General features: G+C 49.6%; 1 protein-coding gene across 1 annotated transcript in view; it reads left to right on the top strand.

The window, feature by feature from the left end:
• frem1b (Fras1 related extracellular matrix 1b) overlaps positions 1-19,994 on the top strand; it is an 83,934-nt gene that overhangs the window by 63,426 nt on the left and 514 nt on the right. The window contains exons 23-34 of the mRNA XM_061888744.1: positions 2,888-3,092; positions 3,373-3,637; positions 15,570-15,990; positions 17,958-18,159; positions 18,264-18,408; positions 18,490-18,619; positions 18,689-18,761; positions 18,939-19,088; positions 19,168-19,430; positions 19,498-19,542; positions 19,608-19,769; positions 19,841-19,959. Of these exons, the coding sequence (XP_061744728.1) occupies positions 2,888-3,092; positions 3,373-3,637; positions 15,570-15,990; positions 17,958-18,159; positions 18,264-18,408; positions 18,490-18,619; positions 18,689-18,761; positions 18,939-19,088; positions 19,168-19,430; positions 19,498-19,542; positions 19,608-19,769; positions 19,841-19,959 (2,180 nt within the window). The remainder of the gene's footprint in view (positions 1-2,887; positions 3,093-3,372; positions 3,638-15,569; positions 15,991-17,957; positions 18,160-18,263; positions 18,409-18,489; positions 18,620-18,688; positions 18,762-18,938; positions 19,089-19,167; positions 19,431-19,497; positions 19,543-19,607; positions 19,770-19,840; positions 19,960-19,994) is intronic.

Raw genomic sequence — 19,994 nt, 5'->3', positions numbered from 1 at the left:
GTCAGGACCTGGGCAGCTGAAGGTGAGGTCAGGACTCGGGCACAGGACCCAGGCAGCTGAAGGTGAGGTCACGACTCGGGGAGCTGAAGGTGAGGTCAGGACTCAGGCACAGGACCCAGGCAGCTGAAGGTGAGGTCAGGACTCAGGCACAGGACCCAGGCAGCTGAAGGTGAGGTCAGGAATCGGGCAGCTGAAGGTGAGGTCAGGACCCAGGCAGCTGAAGGTGAGGTCAGGACTCAGGCACAGGACCCAGGCAGCTGAAGGTGAGGTCAGGACTCGGGCACAGGACCCAGGCAGCTTTAGGTGAGGTCAGGACTCGGGCACAGGACCCGGGCAGCTGAAGAGGAGGTCAGGACCTGGGCAGCTGAAGGTGAGGTCAGGAATCGGGCAGCTGAAGATGAGGTCAGGACCTGGGCAGCTGAAGGTGAGGTCAGGACTCAGGCACAGGACCCAGGCAGCTGAAGGTGAGGTCAGGACTCGGGCACAGGACCCAGGCAGCTGAAGGTGAGGTCAGGACTCGGGCACAGGACCCGGGCAGCTGAAGATGAGGTCAGGACCTGGGCAGCTGAAGGTGAGGTCAGGACTCGGGCACAGGACCCAGGCAGCTGAAGGTGAGGTCACGACTCGGGGAGCTGAAGGTGAGGTCAGGACTCAGGCACAGGACCCAGGCAGCTGAAGGTGAGGTCAGGACTCAGGCACAGGACCCAGGCAGCTGAAGGTGAGGTCAGGAATCGGGCAGCTGAAGGTGAGGTCAGGACCCAGGCAGCTGAAGGTGAGGTCAGGACTCAGGCACAGGACCCAGGCAGCTGAAGGTGAGGTCAGGACTCAGGCACAGGACCCAGGCAGCTGAAGGTGAGGTCAGGACTCGGGCAGCTGAAGGTGAGGTCAGGACTCGGGCACAGGACCCGGGCAGCTGAAGGTGAGGTCAGGAATCGGGCAGCTGAAGGTGAGGTCAGGACTCAGGCACAGGACCCGGGCAGCTGAAGGTGAGGTCAGGACCCGGGAAGCTGAAGGTGAGGTCAGGACTCGGGCACAGGACTCGGGCAGCTGAAGGTGAGGTCAGGACTCGGGCAGCTGAAGGTGAGGTCAGGACTCAGGCAGCTGAAGGTGAGGTCAGGACTCAGGCACAGGACCCAGGCAGCTGAAGGTGAGGTCAGGAATCGGGCAGCTGAAGGTGAGGTCAGGACCCAGGCAGCTGAAGGTGAGGTCAGGACTCAGGCACAGGACCCAGGCAGCTGAAGGTGAGGTCAGGACTCAGGCACAGGACCCAGGCAGCTGAAGGTGAGGTCAGGACTCGGGCAGCTGAAGGTGAGGTCAGGACCCAGGCAGCTGAAGGTGAGGTCAGGACTCGGGCACAGGACCCAGGCAGCTGAAGGTGAGGTCAGGACTCGGGCACAGGACCCGGGCAGCTGAAGATGAGGTCAGGACCTGGGCAGCTGAAGGTGAGGTCAGGACTCGGGCACAGGACCCAGGCAGCTGAAGGTGAGGTCACGACTCGGGGAGCTGAAGGTGAGGTCAGGACTCAGGCACAGGACCCAGGCAGCTGAAGGTGAGGTCAGGACTCAGGCACAGGACCCAGGCAGCTGAAGGTGAGGTCAGGAATCGGGCAGCTGAAGGTGAGGTCAGGACCCAGGCAGCTGAAGGTGAGGTCAGGACTCAGGCACAGGACCCAGGCAGCTGAAGGTGAGGTCAGGACTCGGGCACAGGACCCAGGCAGCTGAAGGTGAGGTCAGGACTCGGGCACAGGACCCGGGCAGCTGAAGAGGAGGTCAGGACCTGGGCAGCTGAAGGTGAGGTCAGGAATCGGGCAGCTGAAGATGAGGTCAGGACCTGGGCAGCTGAAGGTGAGGTCAGGACTCAGGCACAGGACCCAGGCAGCTGAAGGTGAGGTCAGGACTCGGGCACAGGACCCAGGCAGCTGAAGGTGAGGTCAGGACTCGGGCACAGGACCCGGGCAGCTGAAGATGAGGTCAGGACCTGGGCAGCTGAAGGTGAGGTCAGGACTCGGGCACAGGACCCAGGCAGCTGAAGGTGAGGTCACGACTCGGGGAGCTGAAGGTGAGGTCAGGACTCAGGCACAGGACCCAGGCAGCTGAAGGTGAGGTCAGGACTCAGGCACAGGACCCAGGCAGCTGAAGGTGAGGTCAGGAATCGGGCAGCTGAAGGTGAGGTCAGGACCCAGGCAGCTGAAGGTGAGGTCAGGACTCAGGCACAGGACCCAGGCAGCTGAAGGTGAGGTCAGGACTCAGGCACAGGACCCAGGCAGCTGAAGGTGAGGTCAGGACTCGGGCAGCTGAAGGTGAGGTCAGGACTCGGGCACAGGACCCGGGCAGCTGAAGGTGAGGTCAGGAATCGGGCAGCTGAAGGTGAGGTCAGGACTCAGGCACAGGACCCGGGCAGCTGAAGGTGAGGTCAGGACCCGGGAAGCTGAAGGTGAGGTCAGGACTCGGGCACAGGACTCGGGCAGCTGAAGGTGAGGTCAGGACTCGGGCAGCTGAAGGTGAGGTCAGGACTCGGGCAGCTGAAGGTGAGGTCAGGACTCAGGCACAGGACCCAGGCAGCTGAAGGTGAGGTCAGGACTCGGGCAGCTGAAGGTGAGGTCAGGACTCGGGCAGCTGAAGGTGAGGTCAGGACTCGGGCAGCTGAAGGTGAGGTCAGGACTCAGGCACAGGACCCGGGAAGCTGAAGGTGAGGTCAGGACTCTGGCAGCTGAAGGTGAGGTCAGGACTCGGGCACAGGACCCGGGAAGCTGAAGGTGAGGTCAGGACCCGGGCAGCTGAAGGTGAGGTCAGGACTCAGGCACAAGACCTGGGCAGCTGAAGGTGAGGTCAGGACTCAGGATTCTGGCATGTTGTCCTGCAGTAGCCAGCGTGCAACTTGTCTGCAGGCCCAGTCGGGTTGGACTCAGCTGGCGGTGGGTCAGAACTTCACTCAGGACGACGTGGACAAGAACCGACTGTGGTACGCGCACGTTGCCGCCGCCAACGCCTCCGGGTTCAAAGGTCACGACAGCTTCCGCTTCAGCCTGAGCGACTTGGACAAGACGGGGCCGCCACAGAGCTTCTTCATCTCCGTGCACACGGTGAAGAAAGGTGAGCTGGGCTGCAGGTAGACAAACGCACACCTCAGCGTGCTCATGCATTATTGAGGGCTCGCTCGCCGTGCCAGCTCTGCCAGTCGGGTGAACACGCCACCACAGGACCCGGCCTCTCCTGGCGCCCACCTGAGGTGAAAAAGGAGCGAGCTCCTGAGCCGCTGAATAATTGAGAGTGGAATGCAGCAGCTGTGCACGCCGCTCCTAAGGGTGGTGCTTCTCTTCACGCCTCATCGTCCCAAGTCCGTGGTTACAAATCCGACCTCTGACCCACGCAGGGGACATCTCGCTGGCGAGCAGGGCGGTGTCGCTGGCGGAGGGGCAGCGCGTGGTCCTCAACACAGACTTCCTGTCGGCTTCCGACGGCGCCGGGCGTCCGGACGAGCTGGTCTACACGGTCACGGTGGCGCCGCGTCACGGCCTGCTGCACGGCGTGCGGAGGCCTGGCGTGCCGCTGCCCACCTTCACGCAGATGGACGTGGCGGCTCACAGAGTGTGCTACACCCACGACAACGGCCACGCCCACCGCAGCGACAGCTTCAGGTCAGTCTGTGCCTCAGGTTGAAGGTCAAGACATCTTGAAGTCATATTCCTTTCAGTGACTACTCGGGTTGTATGCCATACCACTGCTGGTATGGCATACAACCCTTTCAGTGACTACTCGGGTTGTATGCCATACCACTGCTGGTATGGCATACAACCCTTCCAGTGACTACTCGGGTTGTATGCCATACCACTGCTGGTATGGCATACAACCCTTCCAGTGACTACTCGGGTTGTATGCCATACCACTGCTGGTATGGCATACAACCCTTCCAGTGACTACTCGGGTTGTATGCCATACCACTGCTGGTATGGCATACAACCCTTCCAGTGACTACTCAGGTTGTATGCCATACCACTGCTGGTATGGCATCGCGGGTCATCAGTCAAAAAGAGTACCTTTTGAAAAGTACTGCTTCTGTCTATCTGTGATGAGGGGTGACTTGTCCAGGGTGTACACCGCCTTCCCCCCCCTGGGACTCAAAGGGGACAAGCGGTAGAAAATGGATTGATGGGTTCCCCAATTTGTAGTTTTTCTTTATTTTAACGGGCATGATGGCGTGTCATCACGTAGTGACATCATTGCTTTTACCAGCAGAGGAGCATGTATGGCAGCGCACACGTACTGAGTACTTACAAGCAGACACATTGTGGAGACAGAAAAGGGAGAATGGACACATTTTGCTGTAAAAAGTCAAGATAAAGGTGAAGTTAAAACACTCTCAGGAAGAACTGCTTAAACACATGCAGCTAACATCCCTCCACAGTGTTTTAGCTACTTCTACATCACTAATCCTGGCCTCCATGGCAACAAATGAAGTAAGTTTCTTACAAGTAGCATTATCACTGGAGGATGAGGAATAGCTAAACATGCTTCATGACACAGCGTAGGAGGATACAACAGCTCACCGCCGTCACCGCTAACAAACTCAAGCACGCCTGAATGCAAACAAACGCCACGGGTGGATCTACACCTGACATCCACTGTAATGATACCAAGTACAGGAGCGTATATAGTCGATACTACTACATCCGTCCATCCATCCATTTTCTACCGCTTATTCCCTTTCGGGGTCGCGGGGGGCGCTGGCGCCTATCTCAGCTACAATCGGGCGGAAGGCGGGGTACACCCTTGACAAGTCGCCACCTCATCGCAGGGCCAACACAGATAGACAGACAACATTCACACACTAGGGACCATTTAGTGTTGCCAATCAACCTATCCCCAGGTGCATGTCTTTGGAGGTGGGAGGGGCCTATCCCCAGGTGCATGTCTTTGGAGGTGGGAGGGGCCTATCCCCAGGTGCATGTCTTTGGAGGTGGGAGGGGCCTATCCCCAGGTGCATGTCTTTGGAGGTGGGAGGGGCCTATCCCCAGGTGCATGTCTTTGGAGGTGGGAGGGGCCTATCCCCAGGTGCATGTCTTTGGAGGTGGGAGGGGCCTATCCCCAGGTGCATGTCTTTGGAGGTGGGAGGGGCCTATCCCCAGGTGCATGTCTTTGGAGGTGGGAGGGGCCTATCTCCAGGTGCATGTCTTTGGAGGTGGGAGGGGCCTATCCCCAGGTGCATGTCTTTGGAGGTGGGAGGGGCCTATCCCCAGGTGCATGTCTTTGGAGGTGGGAGGGGCCTATCCCCAGGTGCATGTCTTTGGAGGTGGGAGGAAGCTTGGCTTCACGGTGGCAGAGGGGTTAGTGCGTCTGCCTCACAATACGAAGGTCCTGCAGTCCTGGGTTCAAATCCAGGCTCGGGGATCCTACTACAATTAAACCCATATTTTTTATCTTCACAAAATCTTTTTTCCTGTTTTTTAAATTCATTTTATGTTTATAAAGTCAGTAAATATGTCCCTGGACACACGAGGACTTTGAATATGACTAATGTATGATCCTGGAACTACTTGGTATCGACATGATCCATACCTAAATGTGTGGTATCATCCACAACTAATGTACAGTATCAAAGAAGAGAAGAATAAGTGATTATTTCATTTGAACAGAAGTGTAGATAGAACACTTTAAAACAGAAAATAAGCAGAGGAACTAATAGATTAATATCTTTTTACAGTTTGTCCCTCATAATGTGTATAAAATAATAGGTGTATAAATGATACTGCAGACTAATTAGGAGTCTTTGTTTGTTTACTTCCTCCTAAAAGACAAGTTGTCAAGTATGTTCAACATCTTATTGAAGGTCTAAATAACAATAATAAACATATGTTTCATGTACTCTAACATCATTTGTGGTTCCAATTAAGCCAATAATGACATTTTTGTGGCCCCCTTTATTTAGAAAAGTATCAAAATGCATTGTGGTACCGGTACCAAAATATTGGTATGGGGACAACCCTCGTGACTACAAATAATGGCCGTCCTCCTAATAATAGTCCTAATGAGAAGGAGCTAAATAAAAAGTGATGAAAGGCAGAAAGATGTTGATGTGCGTGGGCTGCCAGCTTGGCAGGTGGCGATGTTTTATGTTGGCGAGGGTGCGGGGTGTCAGCTCGCCAGGTTTGTCACCCAGGCCGCCGCCGTCCAAACCGCCTGGCAATTTGGCCGCCAAACCAGCAAGGTGTCGGAGCCAAGAAGGGCGTGCACGTGACCGAGTGACACGTTACAAGCATCACTTTTACAACCGCGTGCACGTGACCGAGTGACACGTTACAAGCATCACTTTTACAACCGCGTGCACGTGACCGAGTGACATGTTACAAGCATCACTTTTACAACCGCGTGCACGTGACCGAGTGACACGTTACAAGCATCACTTTTACAACCCAATGAGACATTCATAGATTGTAAATGTTGGATTGTCACGGCCCAATTGGCTCTTTTGCTCTGCAAATGAATCCACAAACGCAGACACCACAAAGATGTAACAGCACTGAGCCACAAATACTCTTTCAATATCTATTTGTTAGGGATTTCAATATTGGCTGCACAAGAACAGCGTGAGCGATTTAGAGGTGGATGTGGCTCAGGTGTGGCCTCATGAACACACACCTGTGCGTGTCAGAGAGAGGTGGCAGCCATGATGAATGGCCCTGATTAGGACACAAACAACAACGTTGGCACGCCGGCAAACATGGCGTTGGACGCAGACGTGTCCCTGAGCAAACATGGCCCGCACCGGAGCCAGATGTTGCACCGGGGCGCTCGTGTGTGTGCGTGTGTGTGTGTGTGTGTGTGTGTGTGTGTGTGTGTGTGTGTGTGGTGGCAGCTCAGGATGGCGAGGCCCGCGGCAGTTTGTCAGCTGACTGGCTGCAGGGCAAATACACAGATTGTGTTGGCAACGTCTCCAACACAAGTGCTACTTGCTACTAGCTCTGTGTGTGTCTGTGTGTGTGTGTGTGTGTGTGTGTGTGTGTGTGTGTGTGTGTGTGTGTGTGTGCGTGTGTGTATATTCATGGTACTAAAATAATACACAAAAATTTGGGATGTCAACAAAAAAAAATTTTCAAATTATTTGCAGTCTTTATCTGAAACAATTTTTAATCTATTAAAAAATATATAAATCAAAAATCGATTATTCATTCTTTTTTAAAAATTATTTTTTTACTGTATTTTTAAGACCATAAGTCGTAGTTTTTTCCATAGTTTGGCCGGGGGTGCGACTTATACTCAGGAGCGACTTATGTGTGAAATTATTAGCACATTAGTGTAAAATATCAAATAATATTATTTATCTCATTGACGTAAGAGACTAGACGCATAATATTTCATGGGATTTATGGATTAGGAGTGAGAGATAGTGTGGTAAAAGTAGAGCATGTTCTATATCGGGGTTGGCAACCTTTACCACTCAAAGAGCCATTTTGACCCGTTTCACAAAATAAAGAAAACATTTACAAGACTCCTTTGAAATTTAAAATGGAATAACACAGCGTACAAAGTTTTTCTTTGCTTTGTGCTATGTATTAACCAGGAGTCTCAGACATGCGGCTCGCACCTTAATATGAAAATGTAATATTAGCGCAGCCCGCCAGTTTTGTTTGAATGTCGCTTGACATCACAATTGCCAACCATCTCAATTTTTCCGGGAGACTACCGAGTTTTAGAGCAACCATTCACCCAAACATCAATAAGTGCGTGCTATGATGACAGTGCGTTTAGTGCCCTCTATAACCTTACAAACAGTTGGCACCCCCCAACCTCAACCGACACATGGGGGGGTGCCGGGGTGTATAATGAAGCCCGGAAGAGTTAGGGATGCATGCAATTCTGGGTATTTTTTCTGTTGTGTTATGGTGCGGATGTTCTCCTGAAATGTGTCTGTCATTCTTGTTTGGTGTGGGTTCACAGTGTGGCACATATTTGTAAGAGTGTTAAACTTGTTTATATCACAACCCTCAGTGTGACCTGTATGGCTGTTGAACAAGTATGCCTTGCAGTCGCTTGAGCGTTGAGTCAGTAGCCCACAGATAGCAGAGTACTAAAGTGGACGCTACCACATGGTCGACAGGACGTTTAAGGCATTGCCATCACGGCACGCCCTCGATATTGTTGTCCGGGTGAAAATCAGAGAATGTTATCCTGGGGAGATTTCTGGGAGAGGCAATGAAATCAGGAAAACCTCCCGGAAAAATGGTGGGGTCGGCAAGTATGCAGCTGAGCCACGTCAGAGTGATCCAAGAGCCGCGGGTTGCCGACCCCTGATGTAGATGTTCTAGTTATTTGAATGACTCTTACCATCATATGTTAGCTTAACATAGCAGTTGCTTATTTATGCCTCATATAACCTACACTTATTCAGCCTCTTCTTCACTATTCTTTATTTAGTTTAAATTGCCTTTCAAATGTCTGTTCTTGCTGTTGGATTTTATCAAATACATTTCCCCCCAAAATGCGACTTACCGTATTTCCTTGATTACCCGCCGGGGCGCTAATTAATTTAAAAACCTCTTCTCACTCCTGCGCTTATTCAAGGCATGTGGTAAAAGTAAGCAGGCGCTAGAAATTTTAAAACCTCTTCTCACTCCTGCGCTTACCAATTGCATGCAGTAAAAAATTGAGTGTGATATAAAAAACATAAATAATTATTCTGCGGCTGCGGCCCTGTGGTTGGGGACCACTGCTCTACAACATGTCATGGCGCCCACCTTTACACCATGCTATCTGCGGCCCGGTGGTTGGGGACCACTGCTCTACAACATGTCATGGCGCCCACCTTTACACCATGCTATCTGCGGCCCGGTGGTTGGGGACCACCTTTACACCATGCTATCTGCGGCCCGGTGGTTGGGGACCACCTTTACACCATGCTATCTGCGGCCCGGTGGTTGGGGACCACCTTTACACCATGCTATCTGCGGCCCGGTGGTTGGGGACCACCTTTACACCATGCTATCTGCGGCCCGGTGGTTGGGGACCACTGCTCTACAACATGTCATGGCGCCCACCTTTACACCATGCTATCTGCGGCCCGGTGGTTGGGGACCACCTTTACACCATGCTATCTGCGGCCCGGTGGTTGGGGACCACCTTTACACCATGCTATCTGCGGCCCGGTGGTTGGGGACCACCTTTACACCATGCTATCTGCGGCCCGGTGGTTGGGGACCACCTTTACACCATGCTATCTGCGGCCCGGTGGTTGGGGACCACCTTTACACCATGCTATCTGCGGCCCGGTGGTTGGGGACCACCTTTACACCATGCTATCTGCGGCCCGGTGGTTGGGGACCACCTTTACACCATGCTATCTGCGGCCCGGTGGTTGGGGACCACCTTTACACCATGCTATCTGCGGCCCGGTGGTTGGGGACCACCTTTACACCATGCTATCTGCGGCCCGGTGGTTGGGGACCACCTTTACACCATGCTATCTGCGGCCCGGTGGTTGGGGACCACCTTTACACCATGCTATCTGCGGCCCGGTGGCATTTCGCTGCTTCTCCTAAGAGATTACGATGCATACTTGGTCAACAGCCATACCTTTTACACTGATGGTTGTGATATAAACATCTTTAACACTTACTAATATGCGCCACACTCTGTGAACCCACACCAAACACATTTCTGGAGAACATTGGCTCTGTAACACATTATAAAGGCAACATAAGAATTACCCAAAATTCCAATGCATCCATGACTCTTGGCTATATTATACATGCACCCCCAACTCCGCCCACCTCAATCGGTCCCAAATAACATTTATCACGGCTGTCTATCTGCTTCAGGAGGAACTTAGTTGATCAGAGAACTGGCACCCAATGTTATGCAAACGTAAGGACTTTGAACCGAAAATCGTTTTGAATCAAGAATTGATTCTGAATCGAATAGCTGACCTCAAGAATGGAATCAAAGTCCTCGGTGTAGCTATTTCATGCAAGGGAAGTTTTGTCCCTTCTCAGCGTCTTTTTTATGGCAAAGCCTGTGTTTATTGGCAGACGTCATTTTGATGAACAAGTCTGTCTTTCAGAAAGGGTCGCATAAGAAAGACAGATAAAGGAGGCAACGTATCAAAATCCAGATGATACAGTGCTGACTTGTAATACACTTTTCCACCACCTGTGGCAGTAATGACAATCTCAAACAAACGGAAGAAATCTGGAGCTGAAGTCGTAGAGAAGTTTCTTAAGCGCAAAAATGATGACTTAAGTGTTGAAGCTATATTTTTATTTGCATTTTAATTTTATTGACAGTTTAATCAAGAAACATAATTATTAATTTACTTTATTTTATCACAATATAATTGTATGTAAATGTATTTATTTGTTAGCTATGTATGAGTCCCTTTTTGATTAGTACTTGTATTTCTAATCAGCCTGACCTAAGCCTAAAGTTTATGTTCAATAAATAATATTCTCTGTGATTAACACATGCTTTCATATCATTGGACAAGGTTGTACATTGTAGGTAATTTACATATAAATATTGAACACAATTAAAATCAAGAGTAAGAACTAGTTCAGTGTTAATATTCGAGTGGGCCCCTGGCCTCTCTGTAGTGGAAAAGTTGGGCCCTGAGGTCAAGAACCTCGGTTCTAAGCCGTCTGAAGATAAGGTCAACAACAAAGCATTTATTCCAACACAACAAAAACGGCCCTCGAGCCACACTCCGGACATCTTTGGTTTGCATCGGCACATTCACTCGGAGAGATAAAGTGCATTTTGTCTTGTTAAGTTCATCAGCGTGGCGTGCTGATCTTGGTAGGTCCTAACTTTTGTTAAGTTCATCAGCGTGGCGTGCTGATCTTGATAGGTCCTAACTTTTGTTAAGTTCATCAGCGTGGCGTGCTGATCTTGGTAGGTCCTAACTTTTGTTAAGTTCATCAGCGTGGCGTGCTGATCTTGGTAGGTCCTAACTTTTGTTAAGTTCATTAGCGTGGCGTGCTCATCTTGGTAGGTCCTAACTTTTGTTAAGTTCATTAGCGTGGCGTGCTCATCTTGATAGGTCCTAACTTTTGTTAAGTTCATCAGCGTGGCGTGCTGATCTTGGTAGGTCCTAACTTTTGTTAAGTTCATTAGCGTGGCGTGCTGATCTTGGTAGGTCCTAACTTTTGTTAAGTTCATTAGCGTGGCGTGCTGATCTTGGTAGGTCCTAACTTTTGTTAAGTTCATTAGCGTGGCGTGCTGATCTTGATAGGTCCTAACTTTTGTTAAGTTCATTAGCGTGGCGTGCTGATCTTGGTAGGTCCTAACTTTTGTTAAGTTCATTAGTGTGGCGTGCTCATCTTGGTAGGTCCTAACTTTTGTTAAGTTCATTAGCGTGGCGTGCTGATCTTGGTAGGTCCTAACTTTTGTTAAGTTCATCAGTGTGGCGTGCTGATCTTGGTAGGTCCTAACTTTTGTTAAGTTCATTAGCGTGGCGTGCTCATCTTGGTAGGTCCTAACTTTTGTTAAGTTCATTAGCGTGGCGTGCTGATCTTGATAGGTCCTAACTTTTGTTAAGTTCATCAGTGTGGCGTGCTGATCTTGGTAGGTCCTAACTTTTGTTAAGTTCATTAGCGTGGCGTGCTCATCTTGGTAGGTCCTAACTTTTGTTAAGTTCATCAGCGTGGCGTGCTGATCTTGGTAGGTCCTAACTTTTGTTAAGTTCATTAGCGTGGCGTGCTCATCTTGGTAGGTCCTAACTTTTGTTAAGTTCATTAGCGTGGCGTGCTCATCTTGATAGGTCCTAACTTTTGTTAAGTTCATTAGCGTGGCGTGCTGATCTTGGTAGGTCCTAACTTTTGTTAAGTTCATTAGTGTGGCGTGCTGATCTTGATAGGTCCTAACTTTTGTTAAGTTCATTAGCGTGGCGTGCTGATCTTGATAGGTCCTAACTTTTGTTAAGTTCATTAGCGTGGCGTGCTCATCTTGATAGGTCCTAACTTTTGTTAAGTTCATTAGTGTGGCGTGCTGATCTTGGTAGGTCCTAACTTTTGTTAAGTTCATTAGTGTGGCGTGCTGATCTTGATAGGTCCTAACTTTTGTTAAGTTCATTAGCGTGGCGTGCTGATCTTGATAGGTCCTAACTTTTGTTAAGTTCATTAGCGTGGCGTGCTCATCTTGATAGGTCCTAACTTTTGTTAAGTTCATTAGTGTGGCGTGCTGATCTTGATAGGTCCTAACTTTTGTTAAGTTCATTAGCGTGGCGTGCTCATCTTGATAGGTCCTAACTTTTGTTAAGTTCATTAGTGTGGCGTGCTGATCTTGATAGGTCCTAACTTTTGTTAAGTTCATTAGCGTGGCGTGCTCATCTTGATAGGTCCTAACTTTTGTTAAGTTCATTAGCGTGGCGTGCTGATCTTGGTAGGTCCTAACTTTTGTTAAGTTCATTAGTGTGGCGTGCTGATCTTGATAGGTCCTAACTTTTGTTAAGTTCATTAGCGTGGCGTGCTCATCTTGATAGGTCCTAACTTTTGTTAAGTTCATCAGCGTGGCGTGCTCATCTTGGTAGGTCCTAACTTTTGTTAAGTTCATTAGCGTGGCGTGCTGATCTTGGTAGGTCCTAACTTTTGTTAAGTTCATTAGCGTGGCGTGCTGATCTTGGTAGGTCCTAACTTTTGTTAAGTTCATTAGCGTGGCGTGCTGATCTTGGTAGGTCCTAACTTTTGTTAAGTTCATTAGCGTGGCGTGCTGATCTTGATAGGTCCTAACTTTTGTTAAGTTCATTAGCGTGGCGTGCTGATCTTGGTAGGTCCTAACTTTTGTTAAGTTCATTAGTGTGGCGTGCTCATCTTGGTAGGTCCTAACTTTTGTTAAGTTCATTAGCGTGGCGTGCTGATCTTGATAGGTCCTAACTTTTGTTAAGTTCATCAGTGTGGCGTGCTGATCTTGGTAGGTCCTAACTTTTGTTAAGTTCATTAGCGTGGCGTGCTCATCTTGGTAGGTCCTAACTTTTGTTAAGTTCATCAGCGTGGCGTGCTGATCTTGGTAGGTCCTAACTTTTGTTAAGTTCATTAGCGTGGCGTGCTCATCTTGGTAGGTCCTAACTTTTGTTAAGTTCATTAGCGTGGCGTGCTCATCTTGATAGGTCCTAACTTTTGTTAAGTTCATTAGCGTGGCGTGCTGATCTTGGTAGGTCCTAACTTTTGTTAAGTTCATTAGTGTGGCGTGCTGATCTTGATAGGTCCTAACTTTTGTTAAGTTCATTAGCGTGGCGTGCTGATCTTGATAGGTCCTAACTTTTGTTAAGTTCATTAGCGTGGCGTGCTCATCTTGATAGGTCCTAACTTTTGTTAAGTTCATTAGTGTGGCGTGCTGATCTTGATAGGTCCTAACTTTTGTTAAGTTCATTAGCGTGGCGTGCTCATCTTGATAGGTCCTAACTTTTGTTAAGTTCATTAGTGTGGCGTGCTGATCTTGATAGGTCCTAACTTTTGTTAAGTTCATTAGCGTGGCGTGCTGATCTTGATAGGTCCTAACTTTTGTTAAGTTCATCAGCGTGGCGTGCTGATCTTGGTAGGTCCTAACTTTTGTTAAGTTCATTAGTGTGGCGTGCTCATCTTGGTAGGTCCTAACTTTTGTTAAGTTCATTAGTGTGGCGTGCTGATCTTGATAGGTCCTAACTTTTGTTAAGTTCATTAGCGTGGCGTGCTGATCTTGGTAGGTCCTAACTTTTGTTAAGTGCATTAGCGTGGCGTGCTCATCTTGATAGGTCCTAACTTTTGTTAAGTGCATTAGCGTGGCGTGCTCATCTTGGTAGGTCCTAACTTTTGTTAAGTTCATTAGCGTGGCGTGCTGATCTTGATAGGTCCTAACTTTTGTTAAGTTCATTAGCGTGGCGTGCTCATCTTGGTAGGTCCTAACTTTTGTTAAGTTCATTAGCGTGGCGTGCTCATCTTGGTAGGTCCTAACTTTTGTTAAGTTCATTAGCGTGGCGTGCTGATCTTGGTAGGTCCTAACTTTTGTTAAGTTCATTAGTGTGGCGTGCTGATCTTGATAGGTCCTAACTTTTGTTAAGTTCATTAGCGTGGCGTGCTCATCTTGGTAGGTCCTAACTTTTGTTAAGTTCATTAGCGTGGCGTGCTGATCTTGGTAGGTCCTAACTTTTGTTAAGTTCATTAGCGTGGCGTGCTGATCTTGGTAGGTCCTAACTTTTGTTAAGTTCATTAGTGTGGCGTGCTGATCTTGATAGGTCCTAACTTTTGTTAAGTTCATTAGCGTGGCGTGCTGATCTTGGTAGGTCCTAACTTTTGTTAAGTTCATTAGTGTGGCGTGCTCATCTTGGTAGGTCCTAACTTTTGTTAAGTTCATTAGCGTGGCGTGCTGATCTTGGTAGGTCCTAACTTTTGTTAAGTTCATTAGTGTGGCGTGCTCATCTTGATAGGTCCTAACTTTTGTTAAGTTCATTAGCGTGGCGTGCTGATCTTGGTAGGTCCTAACTTTTGTTAAGTTCATTAGCGTGGCGTGCTGATCTTGGTAGGTCCTAACTTTTGTTAAGTTAATCAGCGTGGCGTGCTGATCTTGGTAGGTCCTAACTTTTGTTAAGTTCATTAGTGTGGCGTGCTCATCTTGGTAGGTCCTAACTTTTGTTAAGTTCATTAGTGTGGCGTGCTGATCTTGATAGGTCCTAACTTTTGTTAAGTTCATTAGCGTGGCGTGCTGATCTTGGTAGGTCCTAACTTTTGTTAAGTGCATTAGCGTGGCGTGCTCATCTTGGTAGGTCCTAACTTTTGTTAAGTTCATTAGTGTGGCGTGCTGATCTTGGTAGGTCCTAACTTTTGTTAAGTGCATTAGCGTGGCGTGCTCATCTTGATAGGTCCTAACTTTTGTTAAGTTCATTAGCGTGGCGTGCTCATCTTGGTAGGTCCTAACTTTTGTTAAGTTCATTAGTGTGGCGTGCTCATCTTGGTAGGTCCTAACTTTTGTTAAGTTCATTAGCGTGGCGTGCTGATCTTGATAGGTCCTAACTTTTGTTAAGTTCATCAGCGTGGCGTGCTGATCTTGGTAGGTCCTAACTTTTGTTAAGTTCATTAGTGTGGCGTGCTCATCTTGGTAGGTCCTAACTTTTGTTAAGTTCATTAGTGTGGCGTGCTGATCTTGATAGGTCCTAACTTTTGTTAAGTTCATTAGCGTGGCGTGCTGATCTTGGTAGGTCCTAACTTTTGTTAAGTGCATTAGCGTGGCGTGCTCATCTTGATAGGTCCTAACTTTTGTTAAGTTCATTAGCGTGGCGTGCTCATCTTGGTAGGTCCTAACTTTTGTTAAGTTCATTAGCGTGGCGTGCTGATCTTGATAGGTCCTAACTTTTGTTAAGTTCATTAGCGTGGCGTGCTCATCTTGGTAGGTCCTAACTTTTGTTAAGTTCATTAGCGTGGCGTGCTCATCTTGGTAGGTCCTAACTTTTGTTAAGTTCATTAGCGTGGCGTGCTGATCTTGGTAGGTCCTAACTTTTGTTAAGTTCATTAGTGTGGCGTGCTGATCTTGATAGGTCCTAACTTTTGTTAAGTTCATTAGCGTGGCGTGCTGATCTTGGTAGGTCCTAACTTTTGACTTTTGTCACAACAGTTTCGTCATCACCAACGGCCACTCGTCCCGCACTGGAAGTCTGCATTTACACATCCAGCTCGGCGACCGAATCCCGCCAACGCTGGAGCGCAATGCGGGTTTGGGCCTGCAGAATGGCGTCACAGAAACCATCACGGCGGACCACCTGCAGCTCAGCGACCCCGACACAGCCGCCTCAAACCTGAGCTTTGTGGTCACTGAGCCACCCCGCTACGGCCGCCTCATGCTCAGGGGAGTCCCGCTGACACCCCCGCTTAGGTTCACCCAGGCGGATGTGGACCAGCGCCACCTGACTTACTGGCACAGCCGGAGCAGCCGGGCAGAGTTGGACAGGTTCTACTTCTTGCCCACGGATGGCAACAATCCAGGTTACCTGGAGTTTGGACAGTTGACAGAGGAGCCTGCTGCATTCATCATTCAGGTGAGCTTTGAAAAGTGGACAAAAAGAAAATGAATTACATTAGACCTATATTCAACCTAATTTAGTTGTTCATCCATCCATCCATTTCTACTGCTTGTCCCTTTTGGGGTCGCTGGAGCCTCTCAGCTTTAAAAATAGAAACCATTCAAAACTATAGAACATTGTTGATCTCAAATATGAGTGAGCAGTGACATCTAGTGGCAGCAGTGCACAACTGCACACTTCTTTAGAGTGAAGAAACACTTACTTGAATAATACATCCTTCATCCGTTTTCTACCGCTTGTCCCTTTTGGGGTCTCAGTTTGACTCACAACACAAAGGTTCTGGGTTCAATCCCGGGTTCAGGATCTTTTTGTGTGGAGTTTGAATGTTCTCCCTCCAAAGACATGCACCTGGGGATAGGCCCCTCCCACCTCCAAAGACATGCACCTGGGGATAGGCCCCTCCCACCTCCAAAGACATGCACCTGGGGATAGGCCCCTCTCACCTCCAAAGACATGCACCTGGGGATAGGCGCCTCCCAACTCCAAAGACATGCACCTGGGGATAGGCGCCTCCCAACTCCAAAGACATGCACCTGGGGATAGGCCCCTCCCAACTCCAAAGACATGCACCTGGGGATAGGCGCCTCCCAACTCCAAAGACATGCACCTGGGGATAGGCGCCTCCCAACTCCAAAGACATGCACCTGGGGATAGGCCCCTCCCACCTCCAAAGACATGCACCTGGGGATAGGCGCCTCCCACCTCCAAAGACATGCACCTGGGGATAGGCGCCTCCCACCTCCAAAGACATGCACCTGGGGATAGGCCCCTCCCACCTCCAAAGACATGCACCTGGGGATAGGCGCCTCCCACCTCCAAAGACATGCACCTGGGGATAGGCCCCTCCCACCTCCAAAGACATGCACCTGGGGATAATAATAATAATAATGGATTAGATGTATATCGTGCTTTTCTATTGTTAGATACTCAAAGCGCTCACAGAGAAGTGGGAACCCATCATTCATTCACACGATGGTGGTGGTAAGCTACATCTGTAGCCACAGCTGCCCTGGGGTAGACTGACGGAAGCGTGGCTGCCAGTTTGCGCCTACGGCCCCTCCGACCACCACCTGTCATTCATTCATCATTCATTCACCAGTGTGAGCGGCACCGGGGGGCAATGGTGAAGTGTCCTGCCCAAGGACACAACGGCAGCGATTTGGATGTCAATAGGTGGGAAGCGAACCTGCAACCCTCAGGTTTCTGGCACGGCCGCTCTACCCACTACACCATGCCGCCCCAATAGGTTGATTTGCAACACTAAATGGTCCCTAGTGTGTGAATGTTGTCTGTCTATCTGTGTTGGCCCTGCCATGAGGTGGTGACTTGTCCAGGGTGTACCCCACCTTCCACCAGAATGCAGCTGAGATAGGCTCCAGCAGCCTTGCGACCCCAAACGGAATAAGCGGTAGCAAATGGATTGACGAATACATCCTGTCAGGTAAATGAAGGCTAGCCTGACAACATAAAGTAAGGCCAACAGGAAGTACACACTACAAGGTCCACGGCAAGTACACACTACAAGGTCCACGGCAAGTACACACTACAAGGTCCACGGCAAGTACACACTACAAGGTCCACGGCAAGTACACACTACAAGGTCCACGGCAAGTACACACTACAAGGTCCACGGCAAGTACACACTACAAGGTCCACGGCAAGTACACACTACAAGGTCCACGGCAAGTACACACTACAAGGTCCACGGCAAGTACACACTACAAGGTCCACGGCAAGGGTCTTACCTCAAGGTTCCAGCAGGAGGGGTTTGGAATCAGGCTTGTGGAGTGAGAAAAAGAAAGTCAGTTAACCACACGGAATGTATATTTTTCATAAGCATCCCAAAGATCTATAGCACGGTTTTAAGTAGAGCCAAACTTAGAAAAGAGACCAATAAATAAGCCCAACTGCACCTGACATAGGTGGAGCAGGTGGACAGGTCGCCTCCGAGTCTGACCACCAGGGGGAGTCCCAGCGAGGTGGCAGAGCTGAGCGACGGGCGATTTGTCATCTTCATCACCTCCAGACATCTGCAGGCGGCTGACTCCGACAGTCCGGTGGACGAGCTTCAGTTTTCAGTCATCAGGCCTCCACATTTCGGCTACCTGGAGAACATTCTCACAGGTAAGATGACGAGCCTGAACTTCCTGTCATGTGTTGCTGGTGGAGTTGTTCAAAGAAAAAGTGAACGTGGTAAATATCTCAGAGTCCTGGTCTCAATCTCGCAGGCGCTTACATTAAAGGTCGCTTTACGCAGCGAGATGTGGAGCGTCGCTCAGTGGTTTTTGTCCTTCCCCCTGACATGGAGGTGACAGCCGACAGCTTCCAGTTCCGCCTCAGTGACCCGGCCGGCAACTCAGCCCTGCCCGAAACGTCAGTTTGGGGTCAAACATGGGAATTAGACAGCGGCTGATTCAGAAAGCCGGGTGTCATTTGACAAAGTCTCTCCTGTAGACTGGAACTGTCCTGGTCCCGAGTCCAACTATCAGCCACCTGCTACCGGACCTGTGAGACTGCAGGAACGCTACAGGTCCAGATCGAACGCAGTGGAAAGAGCAGCGAGCCAGCTTATGTGGCCATACAGGTCAGGACAATGCCAAAAAAGAAAAAAGTGGGTGTTCCCTATTGAAAGTGATACTTTGCATCCCCACAGGTGGAGGACGGGACTGCCAAACTAGGCCAGGATTTCACACACAGTAGAGCCGGTCTCATCCAGCTTGATCCAGGTTGAAAAACTGCACTTTGTTGGAAAGACGTCACTGTTTGATAAGCATATACATACTGCACGATAGTCGCCTCTCAGGTGAAACTGAAACAATATCTGGGGACAAGGTCAAATAAGTCTTTTGGTGAGGTGCATGCAGAGTCTTGTTACCATAACCAGCTAACACGCTTCCTTCTAGGAGTCAACATGAAAACTTGGAACATTTACTTGAAAGATGACGGACTGGAGGAGAACCACGAGACCTTCATGGTCACTCTGAAGAATCCAAAGAATTCGGTTCTAGGACAAAGAAACTCAGCCAGTGTGGAGATCATTGATCCGAGAGGAGGTGATAGAGCATCCACACTCCCGCCATCATGTTTGATCTGAACGTTTCCATGCTCCAAAATGCTTCCACGTGCTATCAGGAAAGTGTGATCCTGGCGACCTGAGTAAGGAAGAAGACAAGGCCGAGCTCCACCCCACCATTCATGCTCCTCCCACACCTACGGAAGATGAGCCCGTCACAGAGATCGAGGTAGAACTTCTGTGGGAGAACCAGCCTCACCCTCCCCGTGGTGATGTTCCAAACCGCCATCACTATCCAGAGGACCAGGCAGTCCCCGGCAACAGACACTCTCTTGGCCGGCAGCCAACAGTCACTGGTAATTCTGGGAATACTGGACTTAAGGTGAGAAGTTATTTAAGCTCCTCTTGGGACACATTAGGACAAAAATCCTACCTGTGTTGGCATTCAGGTGCTCCTGTCAGCAGGACCTGGACCTGAGCAGAAAGTCTGGACAGTAAGATTGAAAAGATAACAGAAGCAGATCTAAAATCTATGCCTAAACTGCCCCCCTTTCATCAGTTCCACAGTCTGACTCCTCTGCGGCTGGAGGAGGTGGCACCAGGGGGCGCTGTACAGAGCAGCTCGCACCACACCCACTTCCTGCAGCAGGGGCACCTTGAAAACATCCCTCAGTTGGATCATGCAGGAAGCAGGCAGAAGACAGAGCTGCACCAGCGCAAAGTACTTTTCTGGCATTATGAGGACATACATGTCACCCTGTCTCTGAGTTTGTTTTTTTTTAACTTCTTCAGACGGGACGGTCGCTTAGAAGCTGGTGTGAAGATGGTTGGACTCACCACAAGGGGCGCTGTTACCTCGCCAGCTTATCTGTCAGCAGCTGGGCTAGTGCCGAGCACACATGTTCTCTTCTGTACGCTTTGCTTTTTTTTTGTACAATTCAAGAAC

Source organism: Nerophis ophidion, linkage group LG26, assembly GCF_033978795.1.
Source record: "Nerophis ophidion isolate RoL-2023_Sa linkage group LG26, RoL_Noph_v1.0, whole genome shotgun sequence".
Lineage (NCBI taxonomy): Eukaryota > Metazoa > Chordata > Actinopteri > Syngnathiformes > Syngnathidae > Nerophis > Nerophis ophidion.
The sequence above is the reverse complement of the archived record's forward strand: the minus strand, read 5'-3'. Positions and strand labels throughout refer to the sequence as shown.